This window comes from Schistocerca nitens, chromosome 11, assembly GCF_023898315.1.
Source record: "Schistocerca nitens isolate TAMUIC-IGC-003100 chromosome 11, iqSchNite1.1, whole genome shotgun sequence".
Classification (NCBI taxonomy): domain Eukaryota; kingdom Metazoa; phylum Arthropoda; class Insecta; order Orthoptera; family Acrididae; genus Schistocerca; species Schistocerca nitens.
The window spans coordinates 203,382,512-203,410,129 of NC_064624.1; the positions used below are offsets into that span (position 1 = coordinate 203,382,512).

At 43.3% G+C, this 27,618-nt stretch overlaps 1 protein-coding gene across 1 annotated transcript in view; it reads left to right on the forward strand.

Moving 5' to 3' along the window:
* LOC126212788 (uncharacterized) overlaps positions 1–27,618 on the forward strand; it is a 344,572-nt gene that overhangs the window by 65,240 nt on the left and 251,714 nt on the right. Inside the window, exons 12-17 of the mRNA XM_049940191.1 lie at positions 962–1,246; positions 2,091–2,260; positions 8,301–8,559; positions 12,669–12,935; positions 13,989–14,155; positions 16,815–17,022. Of these exons, the coding sequence (XP_049796148.1) occupies positions 962–1,246; positions 2,091–2,260; positions 8,301–8,559; positions 12,669–12,935; positions 13,989–14,155; positions 16,815–17,022 (1,356 nt within the window). The remainder of the gene's footprint in view (positions 1–961; positions 1,247–2,090; positions 2,261–8,300; positions 8,560–12,668; positions 12,936–13,988; positions 14,156–16,814; positions 17,023–27,618) is intronic.

Below are 27,618 nucleotides of genomic sequence, written 5' to 3' on the forward strand. Positions count from 1 at the left end.
AGCTGGCCCACAGTTGTTGTAACTGAGCCCTGACATGCTAGATACTGGAAGGTGATGTCCCGCCTGGACCCACACCTGTTGTATTGTAGACAGGCCATTGTATGTTGCCGGCTGTGGGAGGATCTCAACATCACACAGAGCGTTTGTACGGACATGACCTGTGTAGACAAATACTGTCGTTTTGAAAATTTCCACCACCGTAATGTTTCATGTGCAGTAAGACGTGAGAATGTAGAATGTCTGTGGCATACTGTTGTGTCGTCAGAGTTCTCTCAATTTTTTCCAGCTGTGACCTGAAAGTAATACATCTGTGCCTCTCTAAAACAATGGAAGAGCAGAAAGAGTGGGATCTCTCCCTAGATTGCCACCGTACTTGCCGACGGTGGTCATTTGCGGTAGTTCGGAACTGCGATGTGTCACCGAATGCGAGGTGACACTGACATACGGGAAGGTATTGTGGCTGCACTACTTTCAGATTTACCAGATCTACTGGTTCGTCAGAACTGATTCGGGTGCCGGGGTCTGCATTGCCCGGGGACCGGTACCCTCTGCATCTCTGTGGAGTGCACGGTCCCACACCGTGTGTTCCGGAGTGCCCACACTGTCGCAGGCATTTGACTGTCATTTGTCAGCCTTCTGATTGTATAGAGATACTTAGCATATGGTCTGATAAGGTGTAACTTTGCTCAAATGGATGAAAAAATCTCATTTTTAGTCTCTCCGCGATCTTAGGGAGAAATACTTGTGTTCTACTAGAGTCTCCCATTCATTCTGCCATCTAAGATTAACATTTTCATTTTAGCTTCAATTCCAAAGTATCCTTTGTACTTCAATTTGAATGTATTTCTTTAACGAACACAGAACTCGACGAACCTTTAACTGTCGAATGCTGTCTTTGTCACACTGAAAACAGCACTGTCCCGTCGACTTCCGTAAGTCTGTCGGTCTGCGGTGTCGGCAGCACCGGCCGGGCTGCCCCGAACTCGTCCCGACCCGGTGACGGACACTGCGAGAACGACACTCCGGTGTCGGACACGACATCTGCGGGCGACGCTGCCGTTCTGACGTCCGACTCTGGTGGCACCGCCAATAGGGGGGAAACCGCCGCGGACCGTGCCGCCGACGGGATAAGCGAGGAGCAGTGCCGTAGCGTCACTGGCTCCGCCTCTGCCCGTACTGCCAAAAAGAGGCCGCTGTTCTCCTACACGGAGCTCGGTGCTATGGCCATAGCACAGTCACCGCACAGGTTGGTAGCACTGCTGCAAAGTGATAAGTACTTTCACGAAAATACATCCCACTGTAGTTTTGCACTTTCCACGGTAACTTAAACACGTGTTAGACGTAAGTTTGTGTTTTTTCTGTCAGCAGTCTTAAAGTGGTTTGATGTATCTCTCCCTTTGTGTCACTTGAAATTATCATAACTCCTTTATTTGTGAGTCATCAGCCTTCTGACTTGTCTGATGTGTGCACCACTATTTTCTCTCCTGTGCAGCTTCTCCATCTCAGAGGAGCACTTTCGCCCGACCTCCTCAATTATTTGTTGGAAATATTCCAATCTCTGTCTTTCCCTATAGTTTTTACCATCTACAGTTCCCTACAGTACCGTGCAAGTTTTTCTACGTCTTAACATATGTCCTAACACTCTGTCCTTTCTTCTTGTCGAAGTTTTCTACACGATTCTCTCCTCTCTGAGTCTGAAAACCTTCTCATTCGTCATCTAATCAGTCAACCTCCTTTTCAACATACTTCTATAGCAGCACATCTCCGATGCTTTGATTATCTTCTTTTTCAGATTTCACACAGGCCATAATAACTTATAAGCAATGCGATTCTGCATCTTCCTTGTTTTTTGTTATAAATGAAAAGAATAAGGCAGTACAATATTGACAAAACTGCTTCTCGTCAGCCTGAAAGCGTGGAAACATAAAAACAGCTATTTATGTATCCAACTTTACAGAGTCGAGAGGGTTACGGTGACGTCCTGAATACTCGTAGTAGATGCACCGGAAAGTGCTCACCACCACTGGCTTCAACTGTGGTTCTTCTTAGAACGATCTTGCCTGAGTGTTGTGATTTTGTGTGTCTGACAGGAGGGCGAAGCTGTACGAGATCTTCGCCTACGTCACGAGGCGCTTCCCCTACTTCAGACGCAATCGGAAGATCTGGCAGAAAGCGTTGAGCACCACCCTGTCACGCAACAAGTGTTTCATCAACGTGCGGCAGGAGGCTGGCAAGCTGAAGGGCAGCTACTGGATGTTCGGTGAGTACCGGGGCCAGCAGAAGGGTGGCCGGATGTGGTTAGGTGTTGGACACTCAGTTACTTCAAGTGTTTAAAACACCACAAGCTTTTGCCTGAGCACTCCTTGGCCACTCTCAGTGGCCTGTCGATAAGCACCTTCATACTTCAGCTGCTGGCCGTGTCGCCACTTGTATCTCTTTCAGTGCCACATATGGGCTTGCAGTGAGTCCACATTCAATATTTTCACTTCTAGCTTGTAGATTGGCTGTTGCTTTACAGCCTTAGCTTCACAGTTGTGTGTTTGTGACTTGCAGTTATTAGGAACTTTTTGCTCGAATTGACATCCCCGTCTCTGCTCTGCTCTGATCCCTTATATGCACCGATAGAGGAGGAATCTGTTATACCGTGTACACATTTGCATCTACATCTACATACATATTCCGCAATCCACCATACGGTCCGTGGCGGAGGGTACCTCGTACCACAACTAGCATCTTCTCTCCCTGTTCCACTCCCGAACAGAACGAGGGAAAAAGGACTGCCTATATGCCTCTGTACGAGCCCTAATCTCTCTCTTACCTTTGTGGTCTTTCCGCGAAATATAAGTTGGCGGCAGTAAAATTGTACTGCAGTCAGCCTCAAATGCTGGTTCTCGAATAAATTTCCTCAGTAGCGATTCTGGAAAAGAACGCCTCCTTTCCTTTAGAGACTCCCACCCGAGTTCCTGAAGCATTTCCGTAACACTCGCGTGATGATCAAACCCACCAGTAACAAATCTAGCAGCCCGCCTCTGAATTGCTTCTATGTCCTCCCTCAATCCGACCTGATAGGGATCACAAACGCTCGTGCAGTACTCGAGAATAGGTCGTATTAGTGTTTTATAAGTGGTCTCCTTTACAGATGAACCACATCTTCCCAAAATTATACCAACGAACCGAAGACGACTATCCGCCTTCCGCACAACTGCCATTACATGCTTGTCCCACTTCATATCGCTCTGCAATGTTACACCCAAATATTTAATTGACGTGACTCTGTCAAGCGCTACACTACTAATGGAGTATTCAAACATTACGGGATTCTTTTTCCTATTGATCTGCATTAATTTACATTTATCTATACTTAGAGTTAGCTGCCATTCTTTACACCAATCACAAATCCTGTCCAAGTCATCTCGTATCCTCCTACAGTCACTCAACGACGACACCTTCCCGTACACCACAGCATCACCAGCAAACAGTCGCACATTGCTATCCACCCTATCCAAAAGATCATTTATGTAGATAGAAAACAACAGCGGACCTACCACACTTCTCTGGGGCACTCCAGATGATACCCTCACCAAACATTAACAGGTTTATACTTCAATATTTCTATACCTGTATTATGTGATGATGAGTTTTTCGTTACGCACACTTATTTTCAGTATAAGCCGTCCCTATAGATGAAGAATGCTGTAATTACTTGATGGCTGTTGGGAGTGTGTTACTGAACTGAAACTTTTCAAGCAGGGAGGAAAACGCAGCATGTCGACAAGACATGCACGTGCTGCTTCGTGGCATCTTTCGGACTTTGAGAAAGGGCAAATCATTGGCACGAGGCACAAAAGAGCCTCATATTGGCAGCTGGCTGCAGTGCAGTGGTGATGGGACGGACTGAGGGCAACAGTGTGGCAACAAGAATAGCCATGGGTCGCTCCAGAAAGACGACACCACCAGAAGTCTTAGGATTATTTGACTCGATCTCACACTTCCTCCTCCGCCCCCCTCCCTCCCTCCCCCACCACCCCTCTCCCCCATCCTCCTCCAAGATGGAGCTCGTCCACGCCTGCACTGGCACGGTGACCATCACAAAAGTTCTGCTGTCACCTCTATGTTTGTTAGTGTTTGATTGAGGAGTTCACAGAATGCAGTCAGTGATGTTATCCGTCCATGTGGATAGGATTACCCATTAATACGGGCCCTTTGGGAGAGACAGAGGGGCAAAAGTGCCAAGGCAAATGCAAAGGGGACAAAACCTCTGCGAGTCGGGTCTGGGTAGTAAAGGTGGTAGCAGTCTCTCGCTACCTGCGACAGATCGTGCGAGGGTCATATTGTGTCAGTGGACGGATATCGTGCGTCAGAACCGTAAGTCGAACTAGGTTTGTCGTACAGTGAATGAGTCCTGTCCAGCAGGAACAACAAGGCCCCTCTCCTTGATAGGACTCTTTCATTATATAACAAACCTAGCTATGACTTATGGTACCAATGTGTGACACACAACCACTAATACAATCCAACCCTTACACGACCTGTCGCAGATGGCAAGAGACTGCTACTGCCCTTACTACCCAAACTAACTGTCGCAAAGGATTTTTTCCCTCTGCACTTGCCTTGGCACTTTTTTCTCCTCTGCCTTCAAAACCGCAACCCTTTGTTTGCTTTTGACCAACTGTATCTCCCGATGGTCCCATATTAATAGGTAATCCTACTCAGACAGACAGATAACATCGTAGACAGCATCCTGTTAATTCATCAAGTAAACACTAACAAACAGATGACAGTAGAACTTCTGTTTGGTCACCGTGTCATTGTCGACATGGAGGGGCTCCGCCCTTAGGGGAAAAGGGGGTCAGATCAAGTTGACCAGTCCTGACAAAGGGCCACCAGGAATCCTTATCTGCAGCAAAACAGTAGTATTTTGGTTAACATTTCTCACTCATTCACTTCCTGTTGTTGCTACGCATCCAGTGATGATGGTATACCAATAGCAACTGGGTGAGTTTCTCCCAACAACCCAATAGCTTCATAAACAATTTGGGAGAATTCCCTCTTAAAAGTGAACGTGACACTGGTCTCCGATAGTGTTTAGCCAACTGAGGACAGCAGAATTTGCTGAACCCTTTCCAGTCCAGTGGCCCATTTGGACTGTTTACAGTTTTCAGATATTTCTGCAATGTCCATGAAAGACCACTGGCTTGACATGGCACCATTGTGTAAACTTCATCACAGGATGGCAGCACCAACAGGATCATGAGCATGCACGACAAAAGAAAATGCAAAGAGTTGTTACAGCAACAATTCTGCTAATGAAATTGAATTATTTTTGAGCTAAATTTTTGTTTAAAAAAGAAAAAAAAAAAAAAACATTATTAGGGTGTATGAAATGCTTTGTAAAAATTGTGCTTCTACAGAGAATGATGCGTATTACTTTCAGTATTACAAGATTGTAAACAAATGGGCCAACTTGGACTCAGTGGTAACATTAGTGTCTACTGGTAGGTAAAAGTTAGGTTATGTAAGAAAACATTACTGTTTGAATTAAACAGTTTTCTTTCCCTTTCGCGATGTCTAAATTATCGGCGCTAGAGATAATGGAGATTCTGATGAATGGTGATATCTCTGATATCAAAGAATTTCAGGAAGATTTGGATGATTAAGTGTCTGAAAACAGTGTGGACAGAACATATGGAATAATTGAAAACGTAGTTGCAGTGAGGAAAGAGCCTAGTATAGGTTTGCTAGTTGAATGTGTTTCTCAACTTTTTAAACTTGATAATAATAAAATAGAAATTACCGTTACGTACTAGAGCTCTTTGTGATGGTATTAGTTGTGAGGTAGATGGTGTTCCGTTGACTCAAAGACTGGAAAAACTACCAAATAAAAATTTTAAAAAATGGTAGTTTTATGAGAGAAACATGATAATGATTTGTCCTCCAAGGATACTTGCTGTTCATCCTGTACCTGTTGTTGATGTTAGGTTCGACCTAACTGGACACTGGTCTGTGCATAACAGTAACATACAAAGAAGAAAATCGTGTACACAGGCTAAATCACACTTTCGGTTTGCAAAATCTTATGTGGCATTGTGACTGCATGACAAAAAGTACAGAACTTTGTAAAATGTCACACTAATTTTAATTTTCTTCCACTGAGGTACATTGTTTGTATTGGTTATTGTCATTTTTCCCTATTAGTGAAGGAAAAGGTATTAATGGACTTATTTCAAGCTTTTGAAATTGTGGTATGAATATTATTGACTATATTCAGGTACCTTTCCTGTGTTCCCATGTAGGGAAAAAATTGCACTAATTAAAAAAAATTGAAGTTCTCAGCAGGAAATTGAGTGAATTACATTGCATTTCATTTAATTAAAAAGGCAAAGCACAACAAAATTTAATTGTTTCATTCCAAGTGTGAATATATACCTGCTGTGTCAATTAAAATTAAAAATCTTTGAAAGATCCTGTCATTATTGTTGCTTATGCTCATGGTATCTGTAATTACATGGAGATCTATTGCTGTTGTATTAGTGATTTTTTTTATTATATATAGTTATGGTTTACCCAGGATTACACTATCTGCCCGCTTAGCAAACTTGTGTGTTTCAGATTTCATTAATCATATGTTATTGGTACTTTCTTTGTTACAGGCACTTTCATAGAATTCTTAAAGGGCTTCACATATGCCATGTAAACATCTTTAAAAATAGCAGCTGGAAAAATGAGAAGCTATCATTAATATAAATATCTACAGTTGCTAATAACGAGAATGCTATGTTGGTCATTACTAGTTAGTGTTCTGCTGCTAAATTTCCTCCTCAATTGTTATAAGAAGTCAACAAAAAGCATCATTGAACATGTGTGCAAAATTTTGGAATAATGCTAAGAAAATCGTAAGTTTTCAATTCACACAGCCCGCATGCATTTCATGCTTATGTACAAATTCGAGACACCTAAATTCTTTTTTTCCTAAGCCATTTTCATTACATTATCAAAACTAGTGCATTTTCCCCTTGCAAAATAATCCTTTCTGAATATCAGTGTTGTGCTTCATCTCTCCAATTGTGTAGTGCTGTATCCTGTTGCTGATTATTACCACAAAAAACAACAACAGAGTGGTCATAGGCTGTGCTTGTTATCTCCTTTCTCTTCCTTTTCCTGTAGTGTTAATTGTTGTTCACAGATGCAAACAAATTGTAGTGAACGGTGATTAATTGTCTGTATACGCTCATTTCCTCGTGTTCCGCTATTCAGTCCAGTGTAAACAGTAACATTTGAAGATGGGAGTGGAGGCTTTCTCGTAGAATTTGATTGATGAAATCTCAGGTCGTCACCTGAATCATGGGGTCATTTTGTCACAACCTTTTCATGAGTTTCCTATTTGTCATCTTCAAGTGAAGTTTTGGGTTCATGTCCAGCTTGCTCCTTTATAGCTGCTGGACTGCAGACTCCTGTGGTCACGGTGTGAGTGGGTGGTCCCCGCTTGCCACCATACGAGATATCGTGACTGGGGGTGGGGGTCCAGGCAGCGAGTGTTGGTGCCGCATATCTGTTCTGACTGCTTCATCCACTGCTTTCACAATTGAGTGTTCCTGACTTATTTTTTCGTGACGCCACATCCCCTGCAGAGCTCAGTCGGATACGACTGTCCCGGTCGACAAGATTGTGGTGTACTCGTGTTCCGAGGCTCTTTGATGACCGAATACCGGGACAACATTGTTTCGGCACAGCACTATTGTCTGTTCAAGTCTTTTAGTGGCCGGGTTCCGCATCACTGAAGGCTACATTTGCTTTTGAACGGACAAAGGTGCATTGATACGCCTTAGGGTTCTCGGACTCGACCATTGGAAAGGCAGTGGAAATGCGAGTACAACACATTCTTAGTAGCCAGGAGAGCAGGTTTCTGGGGCCAGCATTAGCAAAAATATGTCAGGAACATTCCAGTGAGAGAGTGTCGGAGGCAGCAGGCAGAATAGACGGGCACCACCAGCTCGATGCCTGGGATCGCTTCACACCGCCGGGGCCTCTCCACTGTTGACTGCAAAAGCTTGTCCAGAGGTGCACGGTAAGCCCATCCGCTAGGCCCTGAGCAGAGGAGTCTATTGTCCAGAGGTTATAAAGGTACGAACTGGACATGGCCGTGACACTTTGCCTGATGGTGACAGCTAGAAAATTCATTTGGCTGATAACCTCAGATGATTTCATCAAGCTTCACGGCTTTATGTTCAGGGAGGGTGAATGTCCTCACGTGTGCTCAAATGATCTGCCCACCGACTAATTACTGTGTTTCCCTGTTGCAGACCCGCAATACGAGGACATGCTAAAGAACGGCAAATTTAGCCTGTGGTGCAGGAAGCGACCATTTCACAGTGGCCCGACAGCGTCGGTCCCTGCTCGCCAAGCGCACACACGCCGTGGCCGACACCGACACCACGGCCTTCACCGCCAACAGCAGCAACACGGCACCGGCCTGTCGGAACAGCCCCAGCTGCCGGAGACAGGAGGCAGTGGCGGCGGAGGCGGCAGTGTGGTGCTCCCTGCTTACCCGCCCTGTACCAGGTATGACAACAATTCACTACCATTTAATGTGGCCATATCCTCAGAAACATCAGGTGTCACTTCATGTTTCTATTGATCTAAGTTTCTGTGAAACTCTTTATACAGTATGAGTCCAAAAAGTCTGAAGACTGGATGAATAAAAGTGGATAAGACTTAAGGGTGTTACAACACAGAATGTTCATATGACCATGTGAAACTGTCAGAAAAATCCTTCTTTGAGATGTTATTCAATTTGCATGTCTACTTGGCTTGGATGTCAGTTATATTGTCAAAACATTGACCTTACGTGTGAATATCTGTACTTTGTCATTTTGTGTTAGGTTCTTAGGTTGATATTGATAACACCAGTTTCATCATCCGTGATGGTCTTTCCAGAAAAAAAAAAGTTGTCTACATTTTGCATTTTTATCAAGGTCTGGCGGGTGCGCACATGTCATTGTTTGTGTTCGGGAGTCAAGGTGTCCAGGAAAAACTTTGGCACAATTTTCCCTTCTTCAAAATGTTCTGGACAATGTGTTGATTACTTTGAGATGTTGCTCCATTGTGATTTGTAACACTAAAAGATACTACAGAAGCACATCCGTTGCTTAACACTGACCGCTGACAGCTGAGTAGTTGAATGCACATTGTAGCGGGACTTTGAATTTCGCCGCGCTACACTCGTTCCCTCAGATATAAATTATACAGTCACAACTGTATGAGCGCTCGACGGCAGAGAAAATATTTATAAGAAAATGAAGGTACTAAAATTGTAACCCGTTTTGTTTTCTGCCCACTATTGTCTCTTGTGAGCGAAAGCTTAATTTAACTTATTCGCTACTCTTGGTATGATTCAGACTTAAAAACCTATTCGTTAGTCTTTGTCTGATTAAGACGTGAAAACTTATTGATGTGCAGACATATAGTATTGTGGAAGCTTGTATGAAATTTGGAGGATGGAAGCAGCCGTAAAATACATTGCATTCAAGATCAAGATGGTTTTAATTTGTAGACTTTAGTAATTCCTGGAAGATGAAATTTACTGCACGATTTTGGAGCAGCTACGACTTTTTCACGCAGAAATGAAGCAGGAGATTGTTGGAGAACAAGACCTGAACGCCGCACGAGAGAAGACATATTAACTTGGTAATGAATGTACTCTTATCTACGCATTTCCCCCTGTTAATCACATTTTCTTATTCTCTGTTCTCTTTCAAATAATTTTTGTAGTGGAAATTGGTTTGACGTTTGCTCAGAAACGCCACAAGGACCACCCCAACAATAGCTTTTCCGAATCACGAAGTCCGATAGCTTTTCTGTAATACGAAGTCCGATTTGCATTTCATTCTTTCCCTTTTTCACGGTCATTAACGATTTTAAAACCACTTTCACCATTTCTTCCCACATTTTCAACCTTTTCTTTGTCTTTTTTATTATCCATTACAACATCTGTTGTTTTCAGCTGTTAGTTCATGCTGACACGGTAGTTACTACGCTGTGTGACATTCGCCTGCTTTATTTCTTTGTTGATGATCTGCAGTGTTGATGTATTGTGGTGGTATACTGACTGAAAAATGGAGGGGGAGGTTATGGGGGGGAGTTCAACACTGACTACTTTAAATGAGGTAGCCGACAGTTGCACGGTTGCGTTTCGTAGTTCTGTACTTTCATTGTTCACAACCCCCCCTCCCCAATAATACACAGTTAAATGGCCAGTGCACTATTGGTGAACTTTCAATAAGCCTCATTAATAGTTTGCAGGCATACATCAGCATACTGCTATCATTGTTCACTGCTGAATATCTATGAGCAGTAAAAGCCTAATCACACAGTCCACAGTTCTTGCAGAATAACATGGTATGTATTTAACAGACACTGTCATTGTTCTAACACATGGCCTATTCGTTTATACTTATTTCACGGTTAAGTTGATGCATTGTTGTTGATCTAACCAAAAATTGGGCCTTTAATATATCATCACAATGATAGGCCCTGGTATTATACAATGTTCAATGTTTAAGTTACAGAAATTACGTTTGAATCATACTTCATTCAATTTACTTAATACATAGAAAAATTCTATATTTTTAACAGTTTCTTCTACTACAAGGGTTAAGCCATATTATTTGTTTAAATCATGAAATTAACAGATATCGTTACGCAAACAATACTTTTGACAAAACTAGTAATTAGTTAGGAATTAATTAAGGGCTGGCTTTGCTAACATGTTTTCGAATAGAGCCAAATAAACACTTAAAGAATGCCAGTGTTTCGTCTTCCATCCATTTGCGAATGATGTAATAAAGCACCTGAGACGAGCCGGCGAACAACTGTCGTAACCGGTCCTCGTAAAACTGGATACTGGCTCTAGCCTGCAGTTGACGTCCGACACGGTTAGGACGGAGTTGACAACCGACTTGATCCCACGTGTTATTTCTGAGAGAGATCTGGGTTTTTGATGGCCACTGGAGTACCTCAACTCACGTAGAAAACCGTAGAGACAGATGCCAACAGTGGACAAGTGTCGTCCTGTCGGACAACAAAACGACATATTGTCGAGCGAAAGATAATGCGTGAGAATGCAAAATGTCCGTGACGTACTGTCGTGCTATCGAGATCCGTTCGGAAACGACCGTCCGCGACACGATCTCTCCCCAAATCGCCATCGTGTCGAGTAGTTCGGAGCGGCAATTCGTCACCGAGCGCATTTCGACGTCATTCTTTGGCAGTCTGTACTTGTCAGTCGTGGCAGCACTCCGAACACAGCCTTTTGTGTCGTGCTGTGACCTGAAGCCTACACACGGGACGGTAATCGCCTCGTCTGGCTGCTGCTAGTCTCCGACAATGTTACAGGGAATACAGGTGGCAGATGCAAGTGTAAAGACTTGCGATGTGTTTTTTGCAGAGTGGCGATCTTCATGTCTGGCGGTCAGACGCGGTCGACCGGAGCCTCGACGACGGTCGTGTCCACCCTTCCGTTTCGTATTGCCCGAATGCTCCACAAATCCGAATATTGTGGGATTTGACCGGCTGACTGAACGGAGACAGACAGTGAGATTCCTTTCGAACTGTGTCTGGCACCTGTAACGGCGTGTTACACGAGTGTGCAGTATCTCCACGATAACTCGACATTTGACACGATTCACAGCCCGTAATACCCTACTGGGCCTGATAACGACACTAAATGTGAACACCACTAGTGCAGTCTGGTGGCAGTGCTGTCTGCCATAGAGAATTGCAACTCTAATGATTCACATATCCATCAAAAGTGTGTTTGTGTAAAAAGTTACTGTGACATCCCCCCGTGTCTCCTAGGTCCTTAACTTTTCTTGTCAGGCAGTGTACTTGTACTACTTTCAGAACTTCAGATTCTGTGTGAGTAAAATTGGTGCACTGGTGATAATAAATAACAATAATAATAATAATAATAATAATAATAATAATAATAATAATAATATTTGTCATCATCATCACTGCAGCTTCATGGAATCCACATTTCTATAATGGCTCACACCAACAGATGGGCAGTCTCGAAAGCTGTTTCACCCAGCCGTGACTGATCTCATTTGCCTCTTGTCCACCGCTATGCCGTGTTGTCTTGCCACGATGTTTGCATGCTGACGTGTGGTTGATACCTTCTGAAACCCTCCTTAGACTTCCTAGATACTGTGACTGAAACACTGTCAGACGGGGAAGGTCTACTCGTTCCGCAGCATTGCTTTGGGTCCCATTGTCTGCAATGTCTGGGAACCGTTACCCGTAGCATTTCCGTGGAGGGGACAGTCCCACAATATTTGTCCAGAATGCCCACATTCTCTCAGTCACAACTGTCTTTCATCTGCCTTCTGATTTTGTACCGATACATAACGTACAGACTGGTAATGTATAACTTAGTTCGATGGGTGAGAAATTCTCATTTTTAGTCTCTCTCTGTGAAATTGGGGAAAATGTTTTATCTTCTCCAGCTTCTGCTGAAAGTTCCCATTCACTTTGCCATCTTGTATTAACATTTTCATGTTGGCTTCAGTTCCAAGTATCCTTTGTACTTCCAGTCGAACATCTTTCTGTAACCGATATAGAGCTCCACAAATCTCTAATCGTCGAATGCCGTCTTTGTCACACTGAAACAGCACCACCTCCCAGATGTCAGCTGACCTCGTGGCGTCTGAAGTCGGCAGCGGCGACACGGCCGAGACCGACTCGACTCCGACCTCTGCCGACAGACGCGGCGACGGCACCGGTACCGCCGGCGGAGGAACCGCCGTGGACGGTGGTGTCGTTGGGGCTGGCGAGGGGCAGTGCTCCGGCAATGCTAGCTCGGCCCGTACTGCCAGAAAGAGGCCACAGTTCTCCTATACGGAGCTCGGCGCTATGGCCATAGCACAGTCGCCGCACAGGTTGGTAGCACTCCCGCAAATTGGTAATTATTGTCATGAAAATACACTACACTAACCTCAATACGACCTGCCATAGTTTGGCATTGTTTCGGTCAGCGACCTTAATATTGCTCGATGTATTTCTCCGTGTTTCACTTGTCACCTATCATCATATCAGCATAACTGTATGAACTTACAACAACAAACAGCTCTTTTACTTTTTTGTGAGCTGTCAATCTTTGACTGGTTTAATGCGGCCCCCACTGGTTTTATGTTGTGCTCATCACTTTCTTTCCTGTGCCAACTTCCTCATCTCAGAGGAGCACTCTCATCCAATGTCCTCACTCATTTGGTGGAAATATTCCAATCTCTGTCTTCCCCTGCAGGTTGTACCATCTACAGTTCCCTATAGTGCCATGCAGATGATTCCCTGATGTCTAAACACATGTCCTATCATCCTGTCCTTTCTTCTTGTTGATGTCTTCCATATGTTTCTCTCCTCTCTAAGTTTGTGAACCTCCTCATTCCATATTTAATCAATTAATCCCCTTTTCAACATACTTTTATAGCAGCACATCTGCAGTGCTTTGATTCTCTTCTTTTTCAGTTTTTGCACTGGCCATAATCACTTCCAAACAATGTTGTTCCCTAAAAGTACATTGTCACAAGTTTCTTCTCAAAATAAGGCCTATGCTTGATAGTAGCAGACTTCTTTTGGGAAGAAGTGTTCTCTTTGACTGAGCTAATTTGCTTCTTATGCCCTCTTTGCTTTGTCTTTCGGTTGTTGTTTGGTTTTCACGGTAGAAGGAAGTCGATTACACGGTCCCCCAACCTTATAAAAAAAAAAAGAAATAAGGCAGTAAATTATTGACAGCAGTGCTTCTTGCTAGCCTAAAACCAGGAAAACACATAAAACAGCTATTTATTTCACTAACTGTGTAAAGTCAAGAGTGGTATTGTGAATTGTCTGTCACCCAGAGTAAATTTGCCAAAAGTATACTCCATCTCTAGATCCAGATTGGGGTCTTCTTTGAATTATCTGGACTGAGCTTTGTTCTTTTATCTGTCTGACAGGAGGGCGAAGCTGTCAGAGATGTACGCCTACGTCACGAGCCGCTTCCCTTACTACAGGCGCAAGAAGTTCTGGCAGAAAGCATTCAGCAACAATCTGTCACGCAGCAAGTGCTTCGTCAATGTGCCACTGGAGGGTGACAAGCAGAAGGGGAACTACTGGATGCTCGGTGAGTACCACGGCCAGTAGCAGGGTGGAACTCCTTCTCTTTTCTTACATTTGTCACTGATGAAATAGGTGAAAGAGCAATCTGGACCACCACCTCTGAAGGTCTCTCTGTATGGTGGTACAACATGCAATATGTGGCTTCCATGAGCAATAAAAAGGGCAGAAATGGTATTTATGTTGATCTCTATTCCAATTTTCTGTACAGGTTCCGGAACTCTTGGAACCGAGGTGATGCAAAACATTTTTGATGTGTGTATATTGCCACTCATGTTTCTGCCTTGTGGCAAACTATGTAGCAGAGTTATCAAGTATTCTGTGTTACAGGTCATATGTATATTGCAGATTTTGTTAATTGTTTCTATTGGCATTATCTTCTTTATACGTAAGTTGACAAAATTTTTAGAGTGCTTCACATACGTCGCAGCAGACATGAGAAACAGGCATTAATGTAAATGTCTCCAGTTGTTGATATTGAGCACGTAAATGGTATCCTACATGTTATGTTGATCATTGGTAATTAATGTTGTGCTTGTAAATTTCCTCTTCAATTTTATAAATTTTGTCAAAAGTTTGCTTTGTGTCTCTAATTGTATACTTCAGTGCTGTACCTGGTATGCCAATTATTAGCGCCAAAAAATAATGCAAGATTTCATATGCTATGCCGGTTATCTCGTGTTCTCTTCGTCTGTTCTAGTTTAAATGCTTGTTCGTGGATAGAAGGGAATTGTCTGTGAATGCTCTTTTGCTTCTATTTGCTTCCATTCAGTCCATTACAAGCAAGGCTTAAGAAGAAACTGAAGAGAAACATAATGCAAACTAAAAACCTGCAAGGATGGGAAAAGCGGGTTTGCTCAATTTATTTCGTTGACGAAATCCTCTCCGGTCACGAGTTGAGTCCTGTGTACCATCATAGATTAAGGGCAGACCTGCGACAGCAATCGCACAACTTGCGTACGGGCCGCTAGACGCCGCTGCGAGCGCTAAGATTGCATTACGATCGCAGGCGCACGTGGTGCATACGGGCCGCGAGGTGCCGCCACGAGCGCTACCGTATATAAGTGCCGACGGTGTTCGGCCAGCTCTCATTTTGTTGGCATCTCATTTTTGCCTATTCTCTTATTTGCTTAGTTGCTGAGCTCTTATTCATTTATGGCTCATGTTATTGTGCTCTCTTTCAGCCATTCTGATTGTTTTAATTTACACCCAGTTGAGAAATGCTCATTTTGGCATTTCACTTTTGTATATTTCTCATTTTGCTAATAATGTGCTCCTTAGCTTTTTACAGTTGAATAGATTAACATAGTCTCATGTACTGTTTGTTCATTTCAGCCTGTTCATATTTCGATGTTCTTTAAATACTGTAATAATTATCAGAAGCATTTCTTCCCTTAAACTTGTGTAAAGTATTCTCGATGTAGGATTTGTTCTGTGACACAGGTGTAAGGTTTTGAATATAAATTACATACGAAACTGTGCTTTAAAAGGAATTTATTTTTTCAGTTTGTACCACATCAGACGACAATTTTGTGATATGAGGGAGGAATTTGAGGTGCGAACCCATGGAAATAGTCTTAAGTAATCCCCTTTAAAAATAAAAATTTGAGTTACACTGAAAGAGGTGACACTGTAGGCACCCAAAATTTTTATACGTCACACCCGGTATTGTGTCGTTACAACCTTTACGTGAGTTTTCTACCTCTCACCTTCAGAAAAATTGTGGGTTACGGTCCACTTCATTCTTTTATAACTGCTAGACCACGGATGCCTGTGCCAAGGCCCAAAGGACATGCCAGTCGTTCGCGTCCGGAAATAAGGTTGTGACTGGTGCTCCCGGCGGCTCCGGTGCCGGGAGTAGTCCGGGGATCAAGTACCGGTGCAGCGTTTTAATTCTCCCCGCTGCCTCCACTGCTTTCGAACAGTCTGTGTCAATTTTTTCTGACATCACAGTCTGCGTGGAGCTCCGTAAGAGAAAACTGTCCCCGATGACGAGAGTGTCGTGCACTCGTCTTTCTCTGCCTCTTTCTCGACCGACTACTAGAATGACATCGTTGCAGCGTGGCCCAGATACATTGTGGCTGTAGACAGCACCGACCGAGGCCACGCGTTTGCTTTTGCACAGACAGTGGTGCTGTGCCACACCTAGGTGTTCCAGTATTTCTCCAGAAAAGAGGCAGTGGGAACAAGAGTTCAGTGATCTCGTCCACTGGGACAGCAGTTTCCTACCGATGTCTGCACAGGGTGTGATGTCAGCAAAAATAGGTCAGGAACACTCGTGAGAAAGCAGCAGATACAGCGGGCAGAATAGGCAGGTGCCACTGCCCCCGTGCCCTGACTCGCTCCACCACGCCTGTGGATACCCCACGACTGCTATGAAATCTTTTCTGGGCACCCGATTAACCCAGCTGCCGTGCCCTCGGCGCAGTGGTCTACGGTCCGATGCCCGTAAAGGAATGAACTGGACACGGACCTAACACTTTGTCTAAAGGTGACAAGTTGGAAACTCGTCTAAATATTGTGACAACATGACGCAGTGACCCTGCCAATAATTCTAAAAGATACCACTGACCTACACTATTTTGCATTCTGCAATGGCGAATGAGCCGGCGTGTGCTTCGACGAACTGCCCACTGAGCGATTACTGTGTTTTTTTTCCCTCGCAGACCCGAAGTACGAGGCCGTGTTGGAGAAAGGCAACTTCCGCCACCGTCACGAGGAGCGGCCGTTCCTCGGGAGCCCGGCAGTGTCGGTCGCTCTGCGCCGACAGCGACACCGCACGGGCCTGTCGGAACACCCGCAGGTGCCGGAGTCGGGAGGTTGCGGTGTCGGAGACGCCGCCGTGCTGCTCCCCTCCTACCCGCACTACGCTAGGTAAGTACCTTCTAATGTGACTCCATCCCTTAGATATCGCTTCAAATTTTTTAAATCTAACGTTGATTAAAATTTTTTATACACTATCAGTCCATCAAGTTTTGAGGCTGCGTTAATAAAAAGTGGAGAAAAGTTAAGACGGTGGTTTTAATGTTTTAGGTATTCTACATAGTTTTGTCCATCCCGTGCCTCCTCCTCACTCACTGATTACAGTCCACAGAATATCTGCACATCTGTGAGAAACTGTCAGAAACGCCCTCCTTACGGTGTCGATCAACTCACACGTCACATCATGTGGGATAGAATTTCGGTTATCTCGTCAAAGTGTTGACCTTTAATATCCATTTATTTGCTTTGTCTCATTTTGATGGTAGTAATTTAGTCCCCCGCAGTGGGTATTTCCAGAAAAGAGTTGTCCAGGTTTGGCTTTTAAATCGAGTTCTCTCGGGTGTCCACACGCCGTCTTTTATGTTTGGAAGTCATGGTGTAAGGTACAAGCTGGTCGCACACCTTTTTCTTCTTCAAATCAATTTGCAGAATGTCTTGAACAGTTGATTTAGAGATTTTGCTCCACTGTCATTTGTGACACGACGACAGCTGCACGTCCACTATGTATCACTGCCTGCCACAGCTGACTGGGCGAATAAGTGAAAGTCATTTAAAACTGCTCGTTCGAGCTTCCTCTGTAGTCACTGTGTCGGTATGGCTGATGTGCCAGGAATGAAACCGGCCAACCGGCCTCGGAATTTGTTGACGGACGGTGTACATTTATCCTCGGTGTACCGGCATGACGGCACGCGTACCTGATACTTTCCAAAATGCCACACGTAAAAACGGGGTTTTCCGGAGCTCTTACCTCGGGTTCTATTGACGGTAGAAAGGTAGGGTGAAGTGTTTTGGATAGCTCTCGGGTGAGAGACTATTTGCATACCCGGCAGAAGGATCAACTTAGTGTCACTATCCTACAGTATCGGCTCAAAGTATGAACATTACACACTTCCTCCTGCTTAGACAAATTGTGCAAATCGGGTTGGCTCTTTTTGCATTTGGTGTGGCCTACAGTGGGCTTCATGTGAGTTACGTAGCACCATTAGTTTATGGGCAGTTTCTCAGAAAACTTCCAAGATGATTATGGCTGTAATTTTTACTTTGTGTTTCTAAGACCCCAATCTCAAACATCCTTGAAAATTTTCTTCAAATCTTTATCCATTTCCAAGAATGCAGAGGTTCAGAGTTATCCCACTTGGATGTGTAAAATATCCCTGTAAAGAATGGTGTGAGGTGAAAACATTGTTTATAAACTGATGTGACATGGAGAAGTATGCTGTGAAGTGTTTCCATTATCATTTGAGACGCTGTATAAAAATACAGCTAATTTGGTGTGAGAGAAAGGTGTGACAACAGTATCATAATCGACATTGCCTGTCGATTGGTAAAGTTTTTTTCTTACACAAACACTGTGCGGGACATGAAGATAGGTACCGCTTTCAAAGTTGTGCAACATAAACAGAAATAGTCAGTGTTAAAAGTCCTCTTCCTATTAATGATAATTAAATCTTCTCTCTCGCAGTACGACAACGCCGATGACGGTACATAGGTTGTTTTCGTGAGGATTATTCCCGTGCATCCAAAGATTTGCTGCAGTGGTTCATGATATGCATAAAGGGGAATACGTCTACCTGAAGCTCAGAGAAATAAAACACTTTTGTCTCATGAGCTATGTAATTTTTTTTTTTTTACACATATAGAGAGCAAAAATGCATCCATACACCATGGCTATGTTAACAGAAGAGCTGTGTTTCAATACTTGAAACAAGAGAGGTGTTAAAAAATCTCAACGTGTACTATTTTTAATTTTTCCACCACTCTCTCGGATTACATTAATGCAGAGTAGTACAAATTAACATATGTTTGGCACATTCGACTGGCACCTGTATGAATTAATATGTCTTATTCGTCTATACAGATCAACCTTACAAGTACCTGTACAATCCTCAGGTTGTAGTACTGAAGCACATGCAGATTTTTTTTTGCGTTTAAAATTAGTTTTGCATCGTTTCAGTTTCACGTAAGTAAACTACCGTAATTTTACTGACCGATAAATTTCTTTTCATATGAGTGACATGCCTTGCTGCAGCAGGGAAAAGGAGGGACACGGCAGAAAAAGGCCCCAATTGGAGCACAAAAAAGGCGAATATTCACCTCTTTACTAAAAGACTCTGACAGAAAAGTAGGATACCGGCTGTCTCATTTCTACCTTCTTCAACTCTTTTAAAAAATTTCTCAAAAATTTTGGCATGCGAATTTTCCACACATTTTTGTACTGAGAGCGGAGAAGACAGTGGCAGTGGCAAAGAGACAGAAAAGAAACGATACTGGAAGATAGTAGACAGTGGTCGCGGTGTAGAAGGAGTGAAGGAGACAGTGGCAGTGTGAGAGAAAGTGAGGGGGGACAGTGGCAGTGGAACATAGTAGACAGTGACAGAACAGTGCAGCGGGGGGGAGGAAAAACAGAAAGTGGAATTCGGTCAGAACGAGTGATAATGAGAGAGAGTATATGGCAATGACAGCCACGAAGAGGGAGAGAGCGACAGTGACAAGAGACAGAATCAGTGGGAAAGAGTGAATGAGATAGACTACGTGATCAGAAGTATCCGGACACCCCTAAAAACATTCGTTTTTCATATTAGGTGCATTTTGCTGCCACCTACAGCCAGGTACTCTATATTGGTGACCTCAGTAGTCAATAGACATCGTGAGAGAGCAGAATGGGGTGCTCCGCGGAACTTATGGACTTCAAACGTGGTCAGGTGATTGGATGTCACTTGTATCATATGTCTGTATGTGAGATTTCCACACTCCTGAACATCCCTAGGTCCACTGTTTCCGATGTGATAGTGAACTGGAAACGTACGACACAAAAGCGTACAGCCCGACCTCGTGTGTTGACCGACAGAGACCACCGACAGTCGAAGAGGGTGGTAATGTGTAATAGATCATAACACAGGAATTCCAAACTGCATCAGAATCCACTGCGAGTACTATGGCAGTTAGGCGGGAGGTGAGAAAACTTGGATTTCATAGTCGAGGGGCTGCTCGTAAGCCTCACATCGTACTAGTAAATGCCAAACTACGGCTCGCTTGGTGTAAGGGGCATAAACATTGAACAATTGAACAGTGGAAAAACGTTGTGTGGAGTGACAAATCTCAGTACACAGTGTGGCGATCCCATGGCAGGGTGTGAGTTTGGATAATACCTGGTGATCTTCATTCGCCAGTGTGTGTAGTGCCGACAGTAAAATTCGGAGGCGGTGGTGTTACGGTGTGTTCATGTTTTCCATGGAGGGGGCTAGCAACCCTTGTTGTTTTGCGTGGCACTATCGTGGCACAGGCCTACATTGATGTTTTAAGCACCTTTCTGCTTCCCAGTGTTGAAGAGTGATTGCATCCTTCAATGTGACTGAGTACGTGTTCATAGTGCACGGCCTGTGGCGGAGTCCTGACTTGAATCCTTTGGGATGTCTTGGAACGCCGACTTCGTGCCGGGCCTCACCGACTGACGTCGGTAACTCTCCTCAGTGCAGCACCCTGTGAAGAATGGGGCACCATTCCCCAAGAAACTTCCAGCACGTGATTTAACGTATGCTTGCAAGAGTGGAAGCTGTCATGAAGGCTAAGGGTGGGCCAACACCATATCGAATTCCAGCATTACCGATGGAGGGCGCCACGAACTTGTAAGTCATTTTCAGCCAGGTGTCCGGATACTTTTGATCCCGTAGATTAGTAGCAGGAAGAGAGAGAAGGAAGGAAACAGTGACAGGGAGAGGAGACTGTAGTAGGAGGACAGAACGAAAGGGAGTGTGGGTGTGGCTTGGCAGACAACGATAGTGACACAGAGAGATAATATCAATGAGTTGGGCTGAATGAGTGAGTGAGAAACAGTGACTAGAAGTGTACAAGTACGAGCGATTTACAGCAATGGTCTAGTGGGTGTGAATGAGCTACAATTAGTGGAACTTTTTGGAGTTTGAGGTGATTCACACGTTAAATAAAGCACAAATATCTTAGAATCCCAAAATTTTTGGGAAGATTTTTAATAATGCTGAGGAAGGTAGAATGAGGCGGGTCGTACCCCACTTTTCAGATTCTTTTAAATAAACATGAAGCATATTCACATCTTTTGTGCTCCAATAAGAGCATTTTTCTGCTAGTCTATGATATGGGAGATAGTTTTAAACTTTCATAACTTCCCTTTAAAGCAGACAAGTTATTAGAAAAGCAGCCAGTGGGAAGCTGTTGGAAACTCCATCATTGAACCAAAGGAAGTGACATTTGATGGTCCTCAGTATAACATTTCTGTGAAAATTGTGGTATGGACCTACATTGCAATTTTGGTACTGTGCAAGAGTTTTTGTAATTAAAAGAGTGCAGGGGAAGTTGTAAAAGTGTACACCTTCTATGCTCAAATAGGTATGAAGATAATTATCAAGGTACTGATATTGGTAAATTTGTCTGGACCTGCCATCCTCAAAGACAGAGAACTCAATGAAGTGTACTGTGGTTGATGTAATGTTTCAAGCACGGATGTAAATATCGACTGTAGAATTTTAGACTGTGTGGTAGTGGTGGAGTAATTAACAGACACCTTGTGGAAAGCACGGATGGTAAATCGTAAGAAAGGTTAGCTTTTATGAAGATGTACGGTAGTATTGGAATCATCTCAGTTATGTATGTCAACACATCTGCCCCTCCCACGGGTGAGAATTTATCCGCATCAAAAGAAGGCAATGACGGAGAGAAACTTTCGTAATTGATGACGGAAATTTGTTGTTGTACTTTTCAGTGTGTTAAGATAGGGGATGAGGCTCACTGCTTCATCCCTTTTTTATACTTCTTCTGAGAAGTGGAGATAGTGGGTGAGCATCATCTGCTTCATCACTTTTTTATACTTCTATTGAGAAATGGGGCATTTTCTTTTGCTTAAAAATGAAAGCCATGAAATTTAATGAAGCTTGTCTGCACATAAAAGTATGACAAAGTGTGATAATATGTACTTGTCACTAGTTACAGCGTATTTTTGTAGTAACATGTATTCAGAAACTATTTGGAATCTTGATGTCAGTGTGAACTATATTGCACACGTGTTAGTAGCACGAAGGCTAGTCGCTTCAGTCACTGCGAGCAGTAAGCAGGGGCATGAAAATTGTGCATTAATGTTAATTCGAAATTGGGGGTCTTAGCCACATACCGTAAAATCGGAAAATTTTATGAAATGTCCCAAACTTTGACATATTCCCCGATCCTGTAGAAAAAAGTTGTGAATATGAAGGCAAGAGGTTAATAATATTGCTAACTGTTTGTTATTGAATGTTGAAATCGAATTTTTAATTTTTCTTAAAGCTGGAATTCACATACAATCTTAAAATGATAGGCATTTCCTACATAAAGACATCTGGCTGTATACCTTTCTTCCATTACATTCTATTCCAGTAACAGTTTCAATTACTGCCATTACATTTCCTAGCACTTTTGTACAACAGATTGTACAAAGAAAAGCATTTTCAAAGATATTACTTGAGTGCTTCAAGTGAATTGCATACTTTTGTAGCACAAAGTTTTGGACGCAGAAGCCATCAAATACGGCTTCACAAACTCGTGGGCAACGGCGGTATCTGCTCGGTTTACTTCTACGAGCCGACAGCACGGGGTATGTGATACGAGGCGAATACCACTGTCGTCACACAGTTCAAAGAATTTAAATTCTACTGCACGAGCAGCACAGTTGGTAATTATTTTGCTTTCGGGTTTGCTCGCCGCATCAACTTCTGATCACCCAGAATTTTTCCTCGAGGCAACTACTCGACACAGTGAGGTGGTGGCTGTCTGTTACAGCTGGCGAGCAACTGCCACTGTCTGCGGTCTGTTACGCAGGCCCCGTTTGCAGTTCCCTGATGCGTGACAGAGTTGCTCGCAGACAGACGACAGTAGTGTGTCCGTAGCTCCGTGCCACGAGCTGCGCTTTGGCCTTCCGTGGCAGGTGACCTGTGCGGTGCTGCCGACGGCTGGCTGTATGGTTGGGAGCTGAGACAAAGTTGTTAACTGTGTGCATTCTAAACTTTGCTGCAGTATAACTGTTGGAAATCCTCGTTTCCCTCTACTCGTAATGGCAGAAAGTGCGGGGTTCCGGGCTATTCTACTAGAATTTTAAATCTCCAGTAGTGACGAGACTGAGGATGCGAACTTTATCTTCTCGTGTGCCGAGCAGTGTACTGTTCTACAGTGATGCTGTGCTAGTGCACATTTGTAAGGTTGATGCTGACGTGTGTGACGATGGTGTTTATCACACTGGTGTTAAACTGGGTCCGCACTGCACACGGTGGCCAGTGCGCGATGACTGGTTTTCGTCTGAAGTGCCGGATGAGTTCGTTCGTTTGTTTGTTCAAAAATGGAGGCTGACATTGTTTGTTTGTTTTGGCTGTACTGACAGCATCTAGGCACATGCAATGCAGTCATCCTTAAACAGTTTTACAGAAAATATTTAGTAAAAATTTCGTTTTTGCATTACTTACAGCTTTATTTGTAGCTTCGTGAAAATTTGCCCATCGTTTTGTTAATGGTCATAGTTACTGTGATATTTTCATTTATGTAAGACACTGCACAGCATTTGAAAAACTTTCCAACAAATATAAAGGGGTCGCTATGATTTTGCATTTTGTGCATATTACGTAATATAGTACTGTCTATAAAATTTATCTGACACACTGAACATTCCTTTAGATTTGGATGGGAGATCTCTATCAGCCACTGACCTGGAGGAAGTTGATTTTATGTAACGTGTTCATTTGTATTTGCACATGCTAGTAATAAAGCCAGAATGAAATAGTCATCACATTCCTCATATCTCATAAACGACTTGAAATACCGAAACAAGATTTTGGCAAATAATAGCACACAAAGACCAGAGTATATTGCCATACTGTTATTAATGTGAAATTTCGTTATCTACCGTATCACTGAAGTAACTGCAGACTTTGCGATGAGACGTTTTAGTTTTTAAGGGCCGTCTCTAGCTTGTGACATGAGAAATGTTATGGGTTTTATAACAGCATAAGTGGATATGTAACACGTTTATTTTTGCACTAAGCGTGTGCTCTTTCATAAGCTATTGGTCTTACTTGTCCTCAGTTCCTCACTTAATAAACTCAGTGAACTGCTGTTTCAGAATTCTGTTGCATGTGCCAAACTCAGTGAACTGCTGTTTCAGAATTCTGTTGCATGTGCCTCTGCACAATATGTTAGTGAGGCGATATTGTGTAAATCCTGCTGTGTTTTCGTAAAAGAAGTAGCTTTTAATGCATTAACAAGAGGTGTGTAGGCTTTACTCAAAATTAGTCACCCTTCATGCTTCTCTGAAAGTTACAATTGAGTAATAATTTAGGTGAAAATAAATCACTACTTTTGTCGCATTTTCAGCAGAATTCTTTTTAGATACTAACCAAAGTCGAGGTGACAGTAGGTCTTTTTGGACGGTCACCGTACATTTGCATAATGCGAGGGCTCCACTTCATGTTTATAAAAAATGTGAGCACAAGCTTCCAGCTCTCGGCATTTCCCCTGCCCGCGGCCCCCACCGCTACCTCTCCGCCCACACTTGCCCTGCCGACTGTGCATCTGGCCGCCTTATTCTGTGCCCACTCTGTGTCGTCTTTGACCAATACGTGTCATTCCATTCTCTCAAGGAACCACATGTACACCTGGTTTCCTGAGGGTGAGATAATCTTGGACAGGAGCTAACAAAAACCACGGTTTTTCTGAAGGACAAAAGATGTACCTTTCTGTTTCTCATTTTGCTCACTCGACTGGACTTGTCTTTTGGTGGAAAGCATCATAAATTTGACTCCCAGAAACACCATTAGGTAAGAAAATTATCCCGTAGTGTTAAAACTCAGATGGCAAGCTGTCGAGGATCGGGAAAGATGTACGCTATGTGAATTGTGGTGCACAGTACACTCTCACATTGTGCAGGGTGGTGACTGCTTGTCGTCTCCAAATGTAAGTGAACTGTTAACCGAGCTAGGCCCCAGCATTCTGTCGACTTTCCTTTCTACTGAAATGTCCGGTGCGATGTGCCACGTCTCTACTCATTTATCGTATATTGAATATTCGCACAGAGGAAATTTAGACGTTGAAAAAATATGGCAAACATTTTGGTTCTGTGGAACCACACCACAAAGATATCGTCCACATGCTACCAAAAATGATGTGGTTTCCGAGCAGTTGACTGTAGTGCATTATCTTAAAAATTTTAATCTTCCAAACAAAAGCGCTGGCAGGTCGATAGACACACAAAGAAACACAAATATACACACAAAATTCAAGCTTTCGCAACAAACTGTTGCCTCATCAGGAAAGAGGGGAAGGAGAGGGAAAGACGAAAGGTTGTGGGTTTTAAGGGAGAGGATAAGGAGTCATTCCAATCCCGGGAGCGGAAAGACTTACCTTAGGGGGAAAAAAGGACAGGTATACACTCGCACACACACCCATATCCATCCACACATAAGCAGACATATTTAAAGACAAAGAGTTTGGGCAGAGATGTCAGTCGAGGTGGAAGAGTAGAGGCAAAGAAGTTGTTGAAAGACAGGTGTGCCGCCACTCATACCTCACCTGTCTTTCAACAACTTCTTTGCCTCTACTCTTCCACCTCGACTGACATCTCTGCCCAAACTCTTTGTCTTTAAATATGTCTGCTTGTGTCTGTATGTGTGGATGGATATGTGTGTGTGTGCGAGTGTATACCTGTCCTTTTTTCCCCCTAAGGTAAGTCTTTCCGCTCCCGGGATTGGAATGACTCCTTATCCTCTCCCTTAAAACCCACAACCTTTCGTCTTTCCCTCTCCTTCCCCTCTTTCCTGATGAGGCAACAGTTTGTTGCGAAAGCTTGAATTTTGTGTGTATATTTGTGTTTCTTTGTGTGTCTATCGACCTGCCAGCGCTTTTGTTTGGTAAGTCTCATCATCTTTCTTTTTAGATATATTTTTCCACGTGGAATGTTTCCCTCTGTTATATTCAAATTTTAATCTTCTGTATACTTGATTCACCGAGACAGGAGAAAGGGGCCTTTATCATTCAAAGTCCTCGGATAAATCTTCAAATTGCAGAGTATTGCCTCAGTACAGGGCACAGAATGATATACGAGAGGACAAAGATTCTGCATTCGTCTTTGTGTGTGTGGGAGTGTGTCATAAAGAAGGTAATACACATTTGCACGACAGTTAACCTAATAAATACGGTCTCAAATTTGCAGTTGGGTGCAACACGGAACCCGACACTTGCCACCGTCAGATATACGGAGAAACAGTTTTTGAAATAAGTTACACCCCAACGTAATGGAGGATCCACCCAGCTATAGCGACGTCTGCGGCAGTGTGCCAAAGACCACAGCTCGGTTTCTGGTCGGGTGCTGTGGATACACTCGTGTCACCCGTCTACGAGCAACTCGATCCTACGTGTGCGACTGTCGAATGCGGCCTGTGAAACTACCGGTCACAATCGGACACTGGCAGTTTCTGCTTGTCAGTCATAAGGACTAGTCACCACCTGATGATGACAAGCTGTTGTTTAATAAAATACTGTGGGATACTCAAAAGTTGATCCGGTGACAACCCCTACAGCCATAAATTGGACACATCTACTGCAAAAGAGTGAAGAGTCACGGTACGAGTGACAGTTTCTAATTGAATTATGTACGTAAGCAATGCCGACACGTAACCAAATTGTCACGTTTTGACCTAGACCTGAGGCTGTGCAGCAGATCGAGCAGGTGGCAGTACGACATTCCCAATAAGTTTGATACTATGGCAATGCTTTATTTTGAAACACTTCTTGTAATATGTGGTTACAGAAATACTTTTTCTTTAATTGATCCTATTGGATGGGATTAATGTAAATAATTTCTTTCCTTCCCAATAATACAAAGAAATGTGATCTATGGTATCAGGAAATATAACATAATTTATAGGTATATTTTAATTTTGAACTTGGCACTGGAAAAAAAAAGAAGAAGAAGAAGAAATAATACAAAAATAAGGAAAATAGGTTACTTCAGAAATAAACAAACCAAAACTAATACAAGACTTGGCAGAAAATAAAACAGATTTTTTTTCTGTCCCTGGCTTTAAATTCTTGAATATCTAAAAATTCTAAAAATATAGGTAGGATTGGCCCAGAAGAATACATATTTTAAATAAGGGGGTTGCTATTTTAGGAGACTGTAAGTCTCTTTTTGTATGACACTCGAGTCAAAACACCCATTAATTGTAGAAAAAGCTCTTTATGAACATGTGGGGGGAGGGAGGTGGGGAACTGTACTTACATTTTACTGGTGCCATGCTTTCCATAGTTAAAGTCCCGCACCACAAGCCACACACACACACACACACACACACACACACACAGAGAGAGAGAGAGAGAGAGAGAGAGAGAGAGAGAGAGAGAGAGAGAGAGAGAACTGACAACTCGGACCTGAGACTTGTGAAATGTGCTCCGTATTTGAACCCTACTTTCAGCTCCTACCGATGGAAACTGGGTCGCTTC